We start from the raw sequence: 17,256 nt of genomic DNA, 5'->3' as shown, positions 1-17,256 counted from the left end.
CATATCCCTAAAAAGTTCCTCAATTTGTGTGGAGCTACTATGACCATTTGAAAATCCCTCTAACCCAAATTACTCTCTCATCAATTAAAGCTGGAGTCACAATTTAACAAGATGCTGTGAGGCCTAAACCACAGAGAAGAGAGAAAATCCCCGAGCATTTCTTCCCTGAATCGAAGGAGACTGCGGTACGGGTGGAAAATGTGTGGAGTCCTCAGTATGAACCGTCTTCATTTGTGGCTCTTCAGAGGGAAACCACTTTTACACTCTAATCCTACTTTTTTATCTGCTGCGTAGAAATCAGCCCCCTTTTCCTTCAACGCAGCCCTCAGAGCGGTTCATCCCTCCCTCGGAGCATCTCTGATTAGTCTGCCATGTGCCCATTACTCCCAAATAAGAATCACCGCACAAAATATACATCCCTCATCGCGCTTAATCTTAAATAGTCGCAGTGGCCTGTAACTCAATCCACATTGGGTGATTTTCACTCATGCAAACAAATCCACAATGGCCGGAATCGATGGCATGCATTAAATTGTGGGCTCAAATCCTTGGAAGCTGCATGCCAGCCAAAGCTAAACAAATTACTGTCCCCACGAGAAGAGAAGAATTTCATGGATGTGTAATTTATTGTCTTTGCTTTTTAGTTGTTTTGAGCAGCTTTAATCAAGAATATCCTGCATTTCAAACAAACTTAGAGAAACATATCATCTGTCTGTCATCTGGATTTGGTGGAAGCGTTGAGTCCGACATCTCTTTTCGATTTCAGCTCAGCGTGAAAAGGAATTAACACAAAACCAGATTCTTGTGGGTACAACTTTTAGCAGTAGTATCTCCAGCTTGGTCCAGCACATGCTGAAGGTTTGTTTTTTTTGGATGTGTGTACTTTTTACCAGAGAAACACCAAAACCAAGAATGTATTGAGTTGTAATGAGTTGCAAAAGCCTTACATGTGTTATTCTTCTGAGACGCCCACTGATGTATTCCTCAATGCCAATGAACACGGACACTGTGGTGTTTCTCTGAGTGCATCCCATATAAATGTCTTTTGTGGGAACCAAATGAGACACAGGTAAGGACGTCAGAGAGTATTTTTTTTGGGGCATTTTTTTGGGCAGAAAAATTTAGAACACCAGCCTTAATCCTCTAAGTTCATGACCAGGCCAATGTTTTATGTAAAAAAACATATTGTATCATTCAATTTAAGGCTCAAGTCTTTTGTTTAAAATCCAATTAACAATGTGCTGCCGGGGGCGTCCTGGTAGCTCACCTGGTAGAGTCCTTACCCCAACGACATGTTTGGATCCGATCTGGGCCTGTTGCTGCGTGTCACACCCCTCTCTCTCTCTTTGTCCCTCATTTCCTGTTTGCTCTTCACTGATCTGTCCAATAATAGCAAAAATGCCACCAAAAAACCCCCCAAAAGAATGCCCTGCTGTGGTTATTAAGCTAAGATGATACAGCAATTCCTGTTTTTGTGATATTGTGCTTAGAAACCTCTTAAAATGGTTAAGAATTACTGTCCAATCATTCAATAATCCAATTAATGTCTAATGGGAACGTGACTGAGTGAGAATGTCTGGACTTTGTGAATTGCAGCACACCTAAAATATTGATGACAGACTCATAAAACATGACTAAATGCTGGTGGTGTCTACAGATTCCTGTGGCAGCCACAAGTGGATACTGGCTGTTCATGAGCTCATACGGAGCAATATGTGCAAACACAGACCAGAGGCAATATCATAAGACTTGTTTGCTTAGATCACAGAGTTGGATGGAAGTTACACTTCATTAAATGTGCACTTTCACCGACACCGACATACATCTTCAATGTATTCTCAGTCATTCGGCCATTTTTCTTGCGCTGCCTACCTTCACCTCAACTGGATTTCTCACATCATTACTAGGGTTTAGTGACAACTGTAGATTATGCCGAATGTCCTGCTGATTTAATGAAACCTAACGACTGGGCTGGTCCTGCGAGCGCTGATACTAACGTCTTTCCCAGATGGCAGAATGGGAAATCAGTTATCTTTAATGCCTGCTGCTGCGCTGGCACAGCGAAAAGGCAAAGCTATCACTATGACTGGTAATACAAAGTAATAAAAGTTGGCACAGATGAAGTGAGCCAAGCACTTTTGAATTTTACTGTGGCCCACAAAAAATGAATGCCAGACATATAAAACAGAAGGGGAATGTGACAGAAATACTGACAGGAATTAGAGAAGGCAAGATGTATGAGGAAAGCCAAAGGGTTTGTTATGGGTGTGCGTGCAACTTGTACAAATACACACACTAGCATGCTAATGCAAGCAGTCACTCATTCTTTTCACACACAAAGCACTGATTCCCACAAACAAAGCTCAATGTTAATTGATTTGATTGAATATTTTTGGTTTAATCACTGGATGCAAATACTGGTTAGGCATATTTCCATACATTGTTAAGGGAAAAAAAAAACCATCTGCAGCTCAGTCGGTATTTCAGATCTTAAATGGGTTCCTTTTTTTGGTTGTTCCACCAGAGCAGATGTTTTTTTTTTTCTTCTTCCTTAAAGGATAGTGTACCATGAAAGAGAAGAGCTCTGCTGCTAATTCTGAGCCCAAAGAGGAAGGAGGGGGCTTTCTGACTGAGCTGACATCTTTCGTAATTAAAGGCCACAGCGCACGCAGGCCTCAGACTGTACATGTGGTCTCGCTGTGTGGAAGTGGCGAGAGGGAAAAGCAGCATGAGAGAGACCAAGAGACAGAGTGAGATTTGTCTCCAGTGAGAAGATAAAGCAAGAGCTTGTGAGGGGGTTAAAGTTGGAGAGCACAAATAAAGGAGTGAGGAACATCTAGTCAAGGAGAGGAGCCATTTTGGTTGTTAACACATAACTTACACTTAGTCCGCCCTCCTTTGTAACTGTTGCTAAGCTTTCCATTCGGCAAAGCTACTATGCAGTTTACACTAGCCACGTTTCCGTCCAAATATAGTGCAACTTTTAACAAACATTTGAGAAAAACAGCAAAATGAAAATCTACCAACAACTGTTGTGCAAATATTAGGAGTTGGTTCATTGAGATGACTTGGCTAAAAGAGCTCCTGAAAAACCTCAAATGATGGGAAAAAATGTAGAAAACATATGGAACGATGGCGTTTATGTTTATGTCATGTAATAATTTCAGGAAGGTTTGCAGTCTCCTCATCGCACCACAAAGATCTGATGTTTTCTGACACATATACTAAAATACTCTCAGGAAAACAGCTAATATCCTCACAATTTCATGACCCATATGGAAAACATTGAGAGAGAGCTAGTTAGCCCTATTATATTAACTTAATACTACTAAGTATGAAGAAAAGTGTAAGATCATTCTGTTCTAACATAACCGTGTGTGGCTGTTTAGCTAGCAGTATTTTAGCAAGAGAAAAGACTTTTATGATTGTGTTTTAACTTATTACTTTTAAACTTATTTAATGATGTGCTCTCATTGGTGTTGGAAGTAGGTTAGTACTGTAGGTAGCTAGTTAGCAGACATGCTAACAGCTATTTCACTAATTTCTTACACTTTTGGTGTTGCATTTTTGCTTTTGGAAATGCTAAAAAAAAGAGTCACCACCCTCCAAACTCTTTGGGTGAAGCCTTTACTACAACCCCATGCACATTCTGGACCTCAAAATGTGGAGAAATTCAAAGCTTGACAGGCCTCACACGCTGGTTTCGGTTGATGCAGTACGAGAGGACAATCATTGTTCATGGGAGGCCACATTTATTGGATTAGGATTCATTTTTGTGGTCCAAATGTACCTTTTGTCTGGCAGTCTTTATATAAATAATCCTCAGTTTGTTTGGTAACTTTACAGTAACACATGAAATGAAAAAGGATTAGAAATTGTACTCCGGATCATGTCAGATAAAACTTTACTTCACAACACAAAGATTCACACAGATACACATCATGGCGCTTTGTGTAATTTACACATGGAGTTTAAAGCGGTTCAAAATAAGTGAGTAACAGTGGAAACAGGTGGTACTGTTCAAGGCAAGTAGAATAGTGATTTAGCTTTGATAGGAAAAATATCAACAAATATCTACAAATGGAATGTGTGTATGTGTGGTTTTCACTGTTAGACATTTATTATTTACAGATGAGGTATCATTGGTATATCAACTGCAATGTATTGAGAAATATCCTGCAAATAGCATAAAAACAGTGAATGTAAAGAAAATATAAATGCAGTCAAAGTAACACTGCTAATAATCAAAAAGAATTAGTGGTTTAACATAAAATATGACATTTTGTCCAATGTCCTGTCAACAAAACCGTAGTCAGTCTTATGTCTTGCCTTGTCATGTAATAAATACATTTCTTTCATAAAAGAAATCTGTAACTGTTGTATTTCAAATCAACAGAAACTATAAATATCAGCTTATTCTATAAACAAAACATAAAGAAAGTCAAAAATGATATTCATAGGCAATGTTTTTTTTGCTTTCCCTTTGGTATCTAGTTTGCCTCTAACTTCCATAACATACAAGCAAGCGTGCGGTTGAATGGTTTAATAACTAAGCCATTAACTATGAGTGTGTATTGGGAGCACTGTGTCCCTGTCGGCTGCTACAACAAAACAGTGACGGTTCATGTGCTGCATGTCATGTTGATTCCACTGAGGCAGAATTCAGTCCCAGTCCCTGAGAACATTGGCCCTGTGGAGCATTTAACAGTCAGTCTCTGCACAAATTAAGAGACTGATTTTTATCAGGGCTATCGCAGGGATCTCTTGTTAGTCCCAGCCAAAGTCTTGTCCACTCATCTGGTAGAAACGGTGGTTGAAGGGCCTGTAGAAGTCTCTGAGTCTGTGCAGGACCTCGGGGGGGATCTGGGGATGGGGTCTGCCCTTAGACTTTCCGAGGCAGCGAGGTCTGCTGCTCCCCTCCGGCTTCTTCAAGCAGGGAAAACCTTTGGTCTGGTTGAAGTAGAAGTGCTTGTCTGAAACAACCCTTTTCAGACCCAGGAAGTCCTGAACTCGGCCCATCTCCCCAGCCGGATCAGACACCAACCGCTCACCGCTAACAAACAGAAAATGAGACAAAGGGAAGTGCTGTAGCCAGTTCTCCAGATGTTTGGAATAGAGGCCGATGCGCACAGCGCTCCACGTGGTGTCAATCAGACCTGTGGAGGCGTTTTTCAAAGCTAGGCTCTGGAAAGATGGAAGGCCTGGGTTCTTGGACAGTGTCTGGGTGTAGTCAGACACAGCCCGCGTCACAGGATCCCTGACCACCACAATGAGCTTGCTTTGGCAGTTCATAGTGCAGACACGGCTGGGAGCCTCCTTTGTCACAAAGTAGCTGGGGGTCTTCTCCATGGTGATCTGACCGTCTAGTGTCCGAGGCATCAGGTTCCTACGTGAAAATAAGAAACTGGTCAGACACAGACTTCAGATTCTTTTTTCTTTTTTTTTGTCTCTCTGGGCAGACAAACAACACTGACATATTACCACGGCCATATAAAGCATGGCTAACATGCTAGCAAACAGTTATCCATACACATCCAGCCGGCACGGTGAAAAATTTGCATTCATTTGGAGTCATGTTTGTGTACACTTGATGAAGCTAAATGCAAAATTCACTCTCCTTTTAGCTCTGTTTTTGGTTTCCACCACCTCCTGAGAGAAATGCCTGACTCTTTGGCTGCTAAATGTTCCATTATGTTTACCAGCTAGTCTCTAACTGTGTCTGTCCACCATTTGGCGTGGGGAAGTGTACAGTTTGTTTATCACTGAAAACATCTGCCTGTTACATCTGGAAACAACACTAATGAGAGCAGTGAGAGTGAATCAAAACAGTGAGGTCGTGAAACCAAACCAATCAGCTAAAAGACACTAAAACAGTCTGATCTGAAGGGAACTGCAGAGTTAGATGATGATTCTCTGTGGGCAACCTTTTTAACATTACACATAGCTGTTTGGCTAATTGTTCTTTAACTTTTAGATGCAGAGAGACCGAGCCTGATCTATAGATCTATTTGCCAATGTAATCGCATGTGGGGTACAAGGTCTAATGTACTGACTTCAGTGAGAAGAACATCTACAGATAACATAAACACATTATGCACCAAACATTAAAGCACCCTAGAATCTGAGTGATTAAAGCTTCATACACTAGTGTGTTTATGTACCAGGGCCCCAGACAGCCCATCTGAGTCTTACTGTAAGGCCTGCGCAACAGGACAATCCGCTCACTATGGGCCTGATGAGTCAAAACCACAAAGCCTCAAGAACCACTTAACAGCAATTTCCTACAGATTTCCACCCCCCACCCTTCTTCCTGCAAGAGCAAAGAGTCCCCCCTACCTCCACCCCCCACCTCCCCTACGGGTTCTTACAAGGACCCAAACCGACTAAACACACCAAAAGTCTGCAGGAAGTGCAGCCAGGATGGCAAGCTGCTGAGCTCAGCTAGTGTGTTAAACATGTGGCTTCAGTGAGGAGAGATGCTGTACTGAATATGCCAGTGAAAGGGCTTCTGCTGCCCTATGCTGCAATATGTGTGTCTATATTGCAAAAGATGCATTTTGAATAGTAATCCAGTGGACATTAATATATAATCTTATCACTAATCTGATTTTATATTGTGTTTAGACCTCTAATTTTCTTCTCTAGGCTATTTTACAAACAGTGTGCACCTGTTGTCTTATAAGCTCTGAGAGACCTCCTTCTTCAGTGATTTGAATCAACAGCATCTCCTCCGAGTACAAAGTAGTTGTCCTGCACATTGCACAGACTTCTTTTATTTCAGCACTATCTGGCAAACAGGCATTGCGGGTAATGTGGTATCCGACACATCCGGCGTTTGTTCTTGAGTCTACATTTGATGTTGATAGACTGCATGAGCCAAAATTGTGGAATGGGAAATTTCGCAGACAAATTGTTTTGCATGGCAAACCGATTATGAGTAATGTTTAGAACAGCAAATGATTTGTCTGTAGTTCATTTACTAAACACTTTTCATACTGTATTACTGGAAACGCAGAGCTTTCATGTGGCTTCCTATTAAATAAACAAGTAAGGTAGCAAATGTGCTTTATTTGTTTCAGATTAGAAGTCTGTATAGAATCCAAATGTCAATAACAAGAGGACATTCACAAATGTTCAATGTCCAAGAGCTACAATGGTCCAAAACATTTCCATTAGGAAAGATGGCAGCTTCAGAAACGTCAATTCAAAAACACCTACAAAAATCCAAAACAAATACACTAGAATCATGCTGCAAATGTAAAATAAAATCAAAAAAACGTGCTGCCAATACAGCAAGAACAAAAACATTCATAGCAAACACGCTAAAAATACAGAAAAGTTGCAAAGTCAAAAACACGCAAACCACAAAAACAAATGCAGCAGAAAAACACTGCAGCACAACTGAAGAGCCCCAGGCCTCTAGGGGGGGGTGCTAAGTGGAACAACTTGATTTTCAACCCAAGAAAAAGAGAGAGAAGAAAAAAGTGTGCGTGTACTTTTCTGTTCATATACTTGTTTTGGCATTCTGCTGCACATTTTCGTTGTTGACTGTTTTTGGGGGTTTTGTGTGCATTTTTGATTTGGCATCATTTCTAAAGCTGCAGCATGTTTCTCCAAACAAAAATATTTTGGGCCGTTGAAGTCCGTAGAGCCTCAATGTCTGAGCAAAACAGGGCTGATGAAACTGACCCACCGCATCTTTTAAAGTATATTAGGCAGAAGTTGACTGTGGTTAAAAGCAGTCAGGAGTCAAAGAACTGGTTCACTGACTTGACTCGCACTCTTACTCTGTGGTCAAATGCAGCACAGTGACACCTTACGAAGCAGTAACCCGCCAGTCTATCAGCCTTTACAAACTCTTCCTGTGCAGCCAAACACTGTTCAAACCCACAGAACTTTATTTCAAACTGGTCATCGTAAGGAAAACACACTTACTCAAGAAAATATTCAATTAGCTTAGGTTAGTAAGGGGAAACATCAAATTGGGCAAAATAAGTTCAAGCGTGATAGAAATGTGATACAGTCAGAAAATGTGATAAAGCCTGTATGTTATGGGGCTTATATTTAGAGATGCGCCAAGTGTGCTGTAATTATGGCGTACGTTCTGTAGATCTCTAATTATGAAAAGTGTAAATGAAAGTATTTGTCCTCACATGGAGACTCCATGCCCATAAGTGTGAAGGATGAAACGACACTTCTCTGGAGTTGTTCCTGAGAAAGTTTCAAGTTTCCCTCCTTTACTTAAGCCATTTAAATCAACCCCCATTAAATGATCCCCATAATAAAAGACCATTAATTGATTATTATCCAACTACAAGAGCTGCAAATGGCCTATCGCTGCCTGTCTGTCCCCTGTTTATCTGTGTCCAATCAATACGTCTGTCTCTACATGACAGATTGCATACTGTGTGTGCGTGCACTCGTGTGTGTGTGTGTTTGTGCAAATAGACGTACACACATGTGAGCACAGAGGTGTCGGTGTTTACTGATGAGAAACTGAGCACTCGTCTCCTTCTCTGTCCTGTCCTCTCTCATCCATACTCTTGGATTTGTCCTTCACTCCTTCACATAAGTGTCACTTCAGTAATTGACCATAAGTTGTCTTTCCATACTCATGAATAGTTAATGAATTGTGCCCCCCCCCCCCTTTTCCTCGGGTCCCTCTCTCCCTCATCACAATATGTCTCATTATCAGAGAATCAATAATAGCCATTTACTATCATAAATCTCTTCCTGTATGTGGTGTCAGGAGAAACTGTGAACAGATCATGGATGATTAATTTCTTGTCAAATTCCTCATGCATGTAAATCTATTGTTACGCTATATATGTTTTACAAATACCGCCCTCATTTAACTCAAGGCAAAATGCCTTTCAGTCAGCTGTTGTTGCATCTTAGAGAGTAACAAAGATGTTTTCTATTTAGCCCAGGATGGGAAAGCCTTGCTGACTAGCCACATTAATCTGGAACTCCCTGCTGCTTAAAGGATGTAGCGCTTTTCTTCCCTGAAGTGCTACAGCGGTGATTACACTACTGATACGTTCTAGGCAGTCTGGATCAGAAGATTAAATACTAACGCTGGCAACAAGGATGTGGCCAGGAGACTTCCTGCCCCCGAGATTATGGGTTCTCCCTCTAAAGTGCTGCAGTTACATCCCCTGTTGTGCACTAACAAAGGCATTCTGCACAGAATGATAGACTAAAAACCCAATTATCATGCCACTTTGTAAAACAAAAGCAGATCTGAAATTCCATGGGTTATTATATTAATTTACTGGACCATCTACGCTGAACACTGACTCGCTAAAGGGGACTTCTGCTCTGGCAGGCGTCTCCACATCCAGGCGCTTTCATAGCTGAGACCCAATTAATGAGGCAGTGGAAAATCAAGGCCGTAAAAATGAGAAAGACAGCAAACAACAAACTGAGCGAAAAGTTTTCCCAGCAGTGCTCAGAGGGGGACGGCAGGAGGGCCACGGGTGGCACGTCAGGCTGACAGTGTGGGAACGTCGTTTACACCTTTGTTTCCCGGATGAAACGTATGCTGCTATTTTTTCTTTAATGAGGAAACAAAAGAAAAACAACAAAAGCAATAATGTAAGTTCAACAAGAAGCAACTAGAGCAGTTTAAAGGAATAATTCAACATTTCAGTTTTCTTGCCAGGAGATGCACGAGAGGACCGATACTGTACCACACTCTGTGTAACTAGGAACCAGGATAATTTAAAGGAATAGTTCGACATTAGGGTGATAAGCCTTTTCCTCCTGTTTCTAGTCTTTATGCTATGCTAAGCTAATTGGCTGCTGATGGTAGCTTCCTATTAGAGGGGCAGAAATAAGAGTCCTATCAATACTCTCATCTAGCTCTCCATAAAAAAAAGCCAGTAAGAGTAAATGTCACCTGTGCGCACTACAGTGATGAAGCATGAAGGTGACACTGTCAATGTGATACGACCCAAGACCCTGCGCACACAAGAGGAGTCATCACTGACTGTCACTGACTGTGGGACACTAAGGACGAACGCCGCCATGCTGTCTATGTGTTCTTTGTCTCAACAGAAACCTGAGCAAGCAGCAAGGCCTCAAAGTGTCATGGACGCCAAAGTTGGAAAGAAACGCATGGGCTTGAAACTGAGCAGTGTTATAAACGCTATTTCACAACAGCTAGTGTCAGAGCTTAAGTAGTATCCAACACACACACACACACACACACAAACACACCAAGCACTTGTGTCAGCCTGGAGGTGAATTTGCAGCATTTCAGCCGACACTCATCACCTCGCTCCATAGGCAGAGAAAGGAAGTGGATGTTAGATCCCTGTGGGAAACCACATGACTGGCAGAACGACAGCTGCCACCCACAGATCTTAAATACATTGTTATCAGATTATTTTTTCCCCAACGAATAATGATGCAGTAATGGAAGAAGGGGAGGGTTTTCTCAACAGGGGGTAAGCTGAAGTGCTGTTCTTCCACAGAGACCACAGTGTTCAACATTTTCATCTTTGGTGGTTTACAGCAGGATATGATTTCACTTTGTATGTGTGTGTGTGTGTGTGTGTGTGTGTGTGTTAGAGAGTGGGTGGGTATGAGGTAAAGTCATGCATGTACATGTGTGTGTGTGGGGGGGGCTTTTCTATAAAAAATGAAATACTTTTTGTTGGTCAGTGGCTAATTAGTAACTGTGTGGCATGAAGATCCTGTCATTATTGGGAGTCCTAACCGGATGTCACTGATGCTTTGAGGAATTCAGTAATAGCCTGGCACATAGCAGCGACACTTGGCAGGGCAGAAGTGCTGATCAGGAATAGGCAGTGTTAGCATTCTAGTGTTAGCATTTTGCATTGCTGTGCATAGAGCTGCTAGCATGGCCGGAAACTAGCAGCACATAAACTTAACTTAAATTTAAAAAAACACTGTAGAATTCGCAAATGTATAAATCTGGAAATATCTAATCAAAGAGCATGTCAACAAGAGTTTCAGTACTTCACAGTTTTTGTTACTTATTAACACAATTTGTCTGCAAAATGTATTTAAGTTTGACACCCAGTTCTAGTAGGCTATTGATATTAGCCTGATGATAAGCATGAACGTGGCTCTCCTGGTCATTTATGACTTCTATGTGGATCCATGTACACCATGTAATTGTGCAATAAAACATTTTTTTTTAAATTTCCCACGGGTGATATCACTGTATTTCCATTACTTCCGATACCCATGTCTGTTTTTCAGCTTGGTGTTATTCTTTTCTGGAAATGGCAGCTCAGCTGAGCATGACTAACAAGTATCTGAAACATTTCATTTTGGCCAGCTGAAACAAAACCATTATTTCTTCACACATTATTTGGCTAACTACAGTCCAGAGCTAAAACGACACGACTGAAAATTCCCAAAGATTTTACAGGCGCCCCAAAATGCACCACAACGCTCCTCAAATTATTATAATTTCCACCATATGGGGCGTGAGTGAGGGCCTTTTCAAACCTCATAACACCACCTTAGATCCAACTCCTGCCAAACCCCACCACCATTAAAACACACGACAACTCAAAACTACACAGACCACTTCCTGGTCTGTTACACCAATCAGTCATGTTCGACCTCTATCACTAATGGCCTCGGGGCTGGACACAGAATGAGGTGTCGGGAAAACCACCCTCGCTCGGGAAAGCGTTGCCCAATGCGCATTAGAGTCCACTTTCCCCATTTCAACTGTCAAAACTCCAGACTGACATGGTAAGTGTTTGAATCTGACCTCCTACTGAAATGAAACATGCTTGAATGCAGTGCTCGGATGACTCTGAGGTGAAGGAAAGCTCATGATGGAGGTAGAAATGAAAAAAAGAATAAATAAAAAGCTTTAAATTATTTTGTTGAATCTTTGCTTAGCATTGCAAAAATGAAAAGTAACATTTAGGATATTAAGTATCCGTCAGGGTTTTCTTTATATACATAAATACATCAGCCAACAGCTCATGTTTGATGTAGTCATTGTGTCTCAATGTGTCTTTAATTTTCTTAAAATATGAGAACAGTTACATTATGTGACAAGACACTGCAGTCTCTCCTGTTTTATAAACTGTAAATGTACATATATTTGATACAATATATCACAGTATAATATCATATATATGTAATATCCTAGCATGAATATGTATTGTAATGTTTTAGTCACTCAGAAGAGTTAAAGGGTATTTTGATTTTTGTAAATGTTGATGCCAAAAATCATGATGCTGAATTAAAATAAAACTTCCCAGCAGGAAGTGGATTGGAAGTAAAGGGATGAAGAAGACTTTGTGGCTTTATTTTACAAGTTCATCGTTTATCTGATCCAACAAAATGCATCCGACTAACTTGATGCATATTGAAAAGAAGCGTATTCTAAAAATGACCCATATATCCTAAAGTGCAGCATAAATCCTTCCTATTTTCACCAGTTGTCATCACTCATTATTCTTAGCTACAAAGATCTATGTCTTTTTAAGGGCCATTGTAATTTCTCCTTGCCCTTGTGCTGCTGCCCTTAAAGGATTTATACTGTATTCTAATAGAAATCCGATCATGCATGGCCTCTGGTGTCATGACTGTAGGTCAGCCGATTGACAATCTTTCAAAATATTGATGGAACTTGTGGACTGGTGTTCTTCCACGAATTGAAAGGCAGAAATTAAATTTTCATAAATCAGATAAAGTCATTTCGGATGTTAAATTTTGGTTCTTAAAACCAAAAAGCTGTGTAACTGATTAGTGCAAGAACAATGTTCATCTCTTATAAAACAAACTCCTTGTTCTGCAAGAACAACAACAACAAATGCTCTCATTCTAACGTCATCAAGGAACTGTAAATACCAAAATAATAAAAAGAAAGACCTAATTTGTGAGTTACTCATTCCAGCCCACGTCATGGTGACAAAGACGTGACAATCAGGCCCATTGTGCCATGGAAAGCTGAGGGTTTTTTAGTTTTCTGTGGTGGCTCTCAAGTCCCATATGAAACCCATCACTCCATGAAGTCCCCTTAAAGCCATAAAACAACACAGAAATTCATTAAATCTCTGCTTCATTTTCAATGCACTATTTGTGGCTTTTCCATTCCCGTAATGGGCTCATGTGCACACATGCAAGCAAGACAAGGGGATGGAGAGACAGGCTGGGTGGAGAGTGGAGAGAAGGGCAGCATCAGTCAAGATTAAAGCAGTGGAAAACACACATGAATGAGGTCTAAGTTTGTCTCACAGAAGACAATGCGGCTGGAACGGCATGCACGGGAGAGCACTGCTGCGTCTATGAAGTGTCTCCAGCTTGCAGATTGCCAATATCTGACAGCAAAAGCTCTGCTTATATGACAGCGCAAACCGACTGTCATCCATCTGCGAAAATCGCCTGCAGTTGGCGCTTATTTCTCCGTCCAAGACATGTGGAAGCGGCCGGAGCATCACAATGCACAAATTGTTGTCAGATATGTTCGTCTGAAACCATGTGTCTCTGGCAAAGGTTATTTTTTTGTTAGTTATTGTGATCTTCTGACTCGTCTACAAAATGATCAGCAATTTTATGGTTTGGAGGCATTTGAATTGGAAGTTTCTCTATTGATTACGGCTGAAATACAAGCAAGCAAAGGTCAAGAGTGTCTGAAAGGGAGAGTCAATGAAGTAATAAGACAATGTGGGTAATTGGTGCTATACTGAGATTAAATTAATGATCTATACTTTTTACATCCATGTGTATTTGTAGAAATATGATCCTGTTGACCTGAGAGCAGCAGATGAAGATGAAGAAAATGTCAAAGAGCTCAGATTTGCTTCTCGCAGCCTGTCATACACAGCAGCCTCGAACCGAATCAGATGGGGGAAAGTGCACGGGTGTGTGTGTGTGTGTGTGTGTGTGTGTGTGTGTGTGTGTGTGTATGAGTGTGTTAGCTTGCAGATGTGACAGTGAGTTGATTCTCTGCTCACAGACAGTCAGGTGAGGAGGATGTGCCTGTTCCACATCGGTGACTACTTGCTGTCACTGACACAAGCACAAACACACACACACACACACACACACACACACACACACACTGCCGTGCTGCTCCACAGCTTCCAGCGGCTTCTCTGTGGGTCACTGCGGCAAACAGATTTTTCCAATTTCTGAGATTCAGTGACAACAGGGGAATCATCTTTCAGTGATTTCACCCAGGATCACGTTGCTGCTGTCTCTTTTGTTGTCTTAATCCTTCCAACTCCTCTCCACCTCCAGTTTCAGCTAAGTTTACTCCTATCCAGAGTAGGCAATAACCAGTACTAAGACTCGACAAAACACCAGTATTTTATAATAGCTCACACCCATCAGAGCTGGTGTCACTGGATCTCCTGCAGTCACATCTTCCCACTTGTCATTTTCTCAAATCCATATTAACTGCCACTGAAAAATCAATACTTCTGATAATACAACAGATTTTTATTTTGCATGTGTTTCCTCTGTTATGATTTGTTTGATTACTAAATAGAAAGAACTGGAAAAGCAATTATTTTGATTGTTAATTGATTGGGACTAGTTGCTTTTCTTTGTCATATATGATGTTAAAGTGAATATTTTTGTCTTGCTGTTATAAATAGGTCACCATGGGCCCAAATTCTAATGTGCATTTGATTTGCATCAACAAAATGATAAAATAATCAGCAAATTGATCACTAGTGAAAATAAGCATCGCTTGCAGTCCTTATGTTGACTGCACTCCCTCCCATAGACCATGTTAGTGTTGCTGCCGAGTTACAGCACCCACAAAGCTTCAGCATTAAAGCGTAACAGCTTTACAGCACCAGTCAGGCTAATTAAAACACACAGAAACACACATAAAACATGCCCTGAAAACACCAGGTCTGCCACAGGTATTTCCAAATAAAGACATCCTCAATGAAGGAAGAGCAGGGAAAGTGAGGCTGGATGGCTGAGAGGAAGCGGTGAGAAGGCAGAGTCAGAGGAGGGAGAGAAAGATGTGGGATGAAGCGAGAGAGAAAAGAGACAGCAGAGGGGAAAGGAGAGAAGAGGAGTAGACACTAGGCCAGCAAAGCGCTAACCTCTGTGTGTGTGTGCGTGTGTGTGTGTGTGTGCTTATGAGGAAAATAGAGAGGAAGCTTAGCAGCATGCTAAAATTATCAGTGGTGAAAGTGTTTCCATGTGCCCTCATGTTCTCAGTTAAAACACAACTACGGGTGGGTTTAAAAAAAAATGTCAAGAGAGGATTAAATTACACCTCAGTGATTCAGGCAACCATCCCGCTATCACAGCGCTTGTTCATCAGTGCTCCTCATCCTCCTTATGGCACTTTTAATGCTCACAGGTCTGAAATAGGATTCGGATGCTGGTGAGATGTTTGAGCTACACTGGGATCTTTTCCAGCCGCTTGTAGAACATCTGGAGATGATCAGGACCAGCTTCATCCTAAATCCCTCTTCTTCAGGGCCTTAACTACACCCAAATGATAGCTCTGGTCAACTTGGTCACCCCGAACCAGCTGCTGTCACTGCGACAGCAGCCGATGAACGTTTTATGTGCCGAGATCTACTGTATACATCACATGAATTAATTTAATAAATCAGGTTGATCCTTTATATGTGGAAAACACATCAGAGCAATCTCACTGCGACGTTTGTCCGACTCCCGCTCACAACAAGGTGGGAATGTTAATGCAGGATGTCACGTTTGAGAGCGTAAATGGTGTTTAGATGACTGTCAAGATGATGAAGTGCTCCTCAGAGACCCCACTAGCCTTTTGATCTACACTGCAGCATGCAGGGAGGATATTGGCTTATGGTCTGTCCAGTCTATTGGCAGGACACGTCAGGTGGCTGCCTGTCAGCAGAGACATCACTGACCCTTCAGCCTGCCATACATCATCCTGCTCTGTCTGAGATGGCACCCAAAGCTTTATTGGGAGGATTATAAACATGGTCATATTCCTCTAGTGACTCAGAGCACGTCTGCAACATCCAACAGGGAATTTAAATGCAATCTAATGGTGTTTATAGCAGATTAAAGCTCATATTTACTCTCTATTGCCTTTCTGTGCCTTCATTTGAGTTTATAGCTAAAACTTGGGTGCATGTTAATGAGAGGAGTACAAAGTGTGTGTGTGTGTGTTTGTGTGCGCTCCCCACCTGTACCACTCCAGTCCTTTATCATAAAACCTGTCGAAGAAGTGAGGCTCCGCGCCGACCGCCCTCACGTCCGGGTGGATGCGGAGAAACTCCAGCAGGGCGCGGGTTCCTCCTTTCTTCACGCCGATTATAATCGCCTGCGGGAACCTTTTGGTCCCGAAGGTGTTGGACACGGGGATGCCGTTGCTCTGGGCGCTCTCCTTCGCGCTGTCCGACACGTGTAGCGGCAGCTTGAGTCCAGGCGCGTCCACCTGCTCTGCGTCCGCGGAGGCTGTGCGGTTCCGGTGAGGCGGCGCGTCGGATAGGAGACGCTGCGATGGTCGCAGGTCGTCCAAAATGCGGCGATGATCGTCCAAAATGTCATAGTCAAGAGCTCGTGGGCTGTATAAAGTTCTCGGAGCCGAATCGCAGAGTCCGGTGAGGCAGTAGAAGAAGTAGGTGAAGATCAGGACCATGGTAAAAAACACCGAGACTTTGGAGAGCGCCTTGCCAAAGTTGAACCTGACTCTGCATCCACTACATCCCATGAGTTGATCTCCTGCTCGATGCCAAAGGGCCAAAACGGGGACAGCATGCTTCTTCTTCCTCCTACATCAAAAACAGAGTTGATGCTGTTAAATTTGTCTCGCAGAACCTGTTGCGTAAAAGTGAGGCATCACACGGAGAGCTTCAGTGGAGTGGCACAGTGGATCTGCCAGAAATGATCCTCATAATCTTTGTGTCTTTATGCCAGAAAAGACAGAAAGTATTCCTTGTCAATTGGGAAAGTTTTGCCATTAAACATGACTCGTTTATTTGCAGTCAGATGAGACTTACAAGCTGCTGTATCTGTGCGCACTGAGCTCTCATTCAAGGTTTCTCCTCCGCTTTTCCTACGCCCTTTTTTTTTTTTTCTTTACACGTCTCCACCCCTCCCTCCTGAAGCTATACATAAACATAACTACATATAGAGTCTAGGGTTGTAGCCCATGTTTATTTTTATATGGCAGCATTTTTCAATTTCTTTATAACTATCATAAATTATAGTATGTATTAGTAACATACATAATTCCAAAGAGACCACTTGATGCAAACCCACTGGGAAAACATTTTTTCCTTTGTGGTCTGTTCGTAA

The 17,256-nt window shown here is 41.9% G+C and overlaps 1 protein-coding gene across 1 annotated transcript; it reads right to left on the bottom strand.

Annotated features, from left to right (window-relative positions):
• Positions 1-4,767: 4,767 nt before the first annotated feature.
• LOC139217010 (heparan sulfate glucosamine 3-O-sulfotransferase 6-like) lies at positions 4,768-16,669 on the bottom strand. The gene is made up of 2 exons (XM_070848273.1): positions 16,143-16,669; positions 4,768-5,386 (listed from the first exon to the last, which is right to left on the bottom strand). The coding sequence occupies exons 1-2, from the start codon at positions 16,667-16,669 to the stop codon at positions 4,768-4,770; spliced, it is 1,146 nt and encodes a 381-aa protein (XP_070704374.1).
• Positions 16,670-17,256: the final 587 nt, after the last annotated feature.

The sequence above is a fragment of the Pempheris klunzingeri genome, chromosome 17 (genome assembly GCF_042242105.1).
Source record: "Pempheris klunzingeri isolate RE-2024b chromosome 17, fPemKlu1.hap1, whole genome shotgun sequence".
In the NCBI taxonomy this organism is placed as follows: domain Eukaryota; kingdom Metazoa; phylum Chordata; class Actinopteri; order Acropomatiformes; family Pempheridae; genus Pempheris; species Pempheris klunzingeri.
The sequence above is the reverse complement of the archived record's forward strand: the minus strand, read 5'-3'. Positions and strand labels throughout refer to the sequence as shown.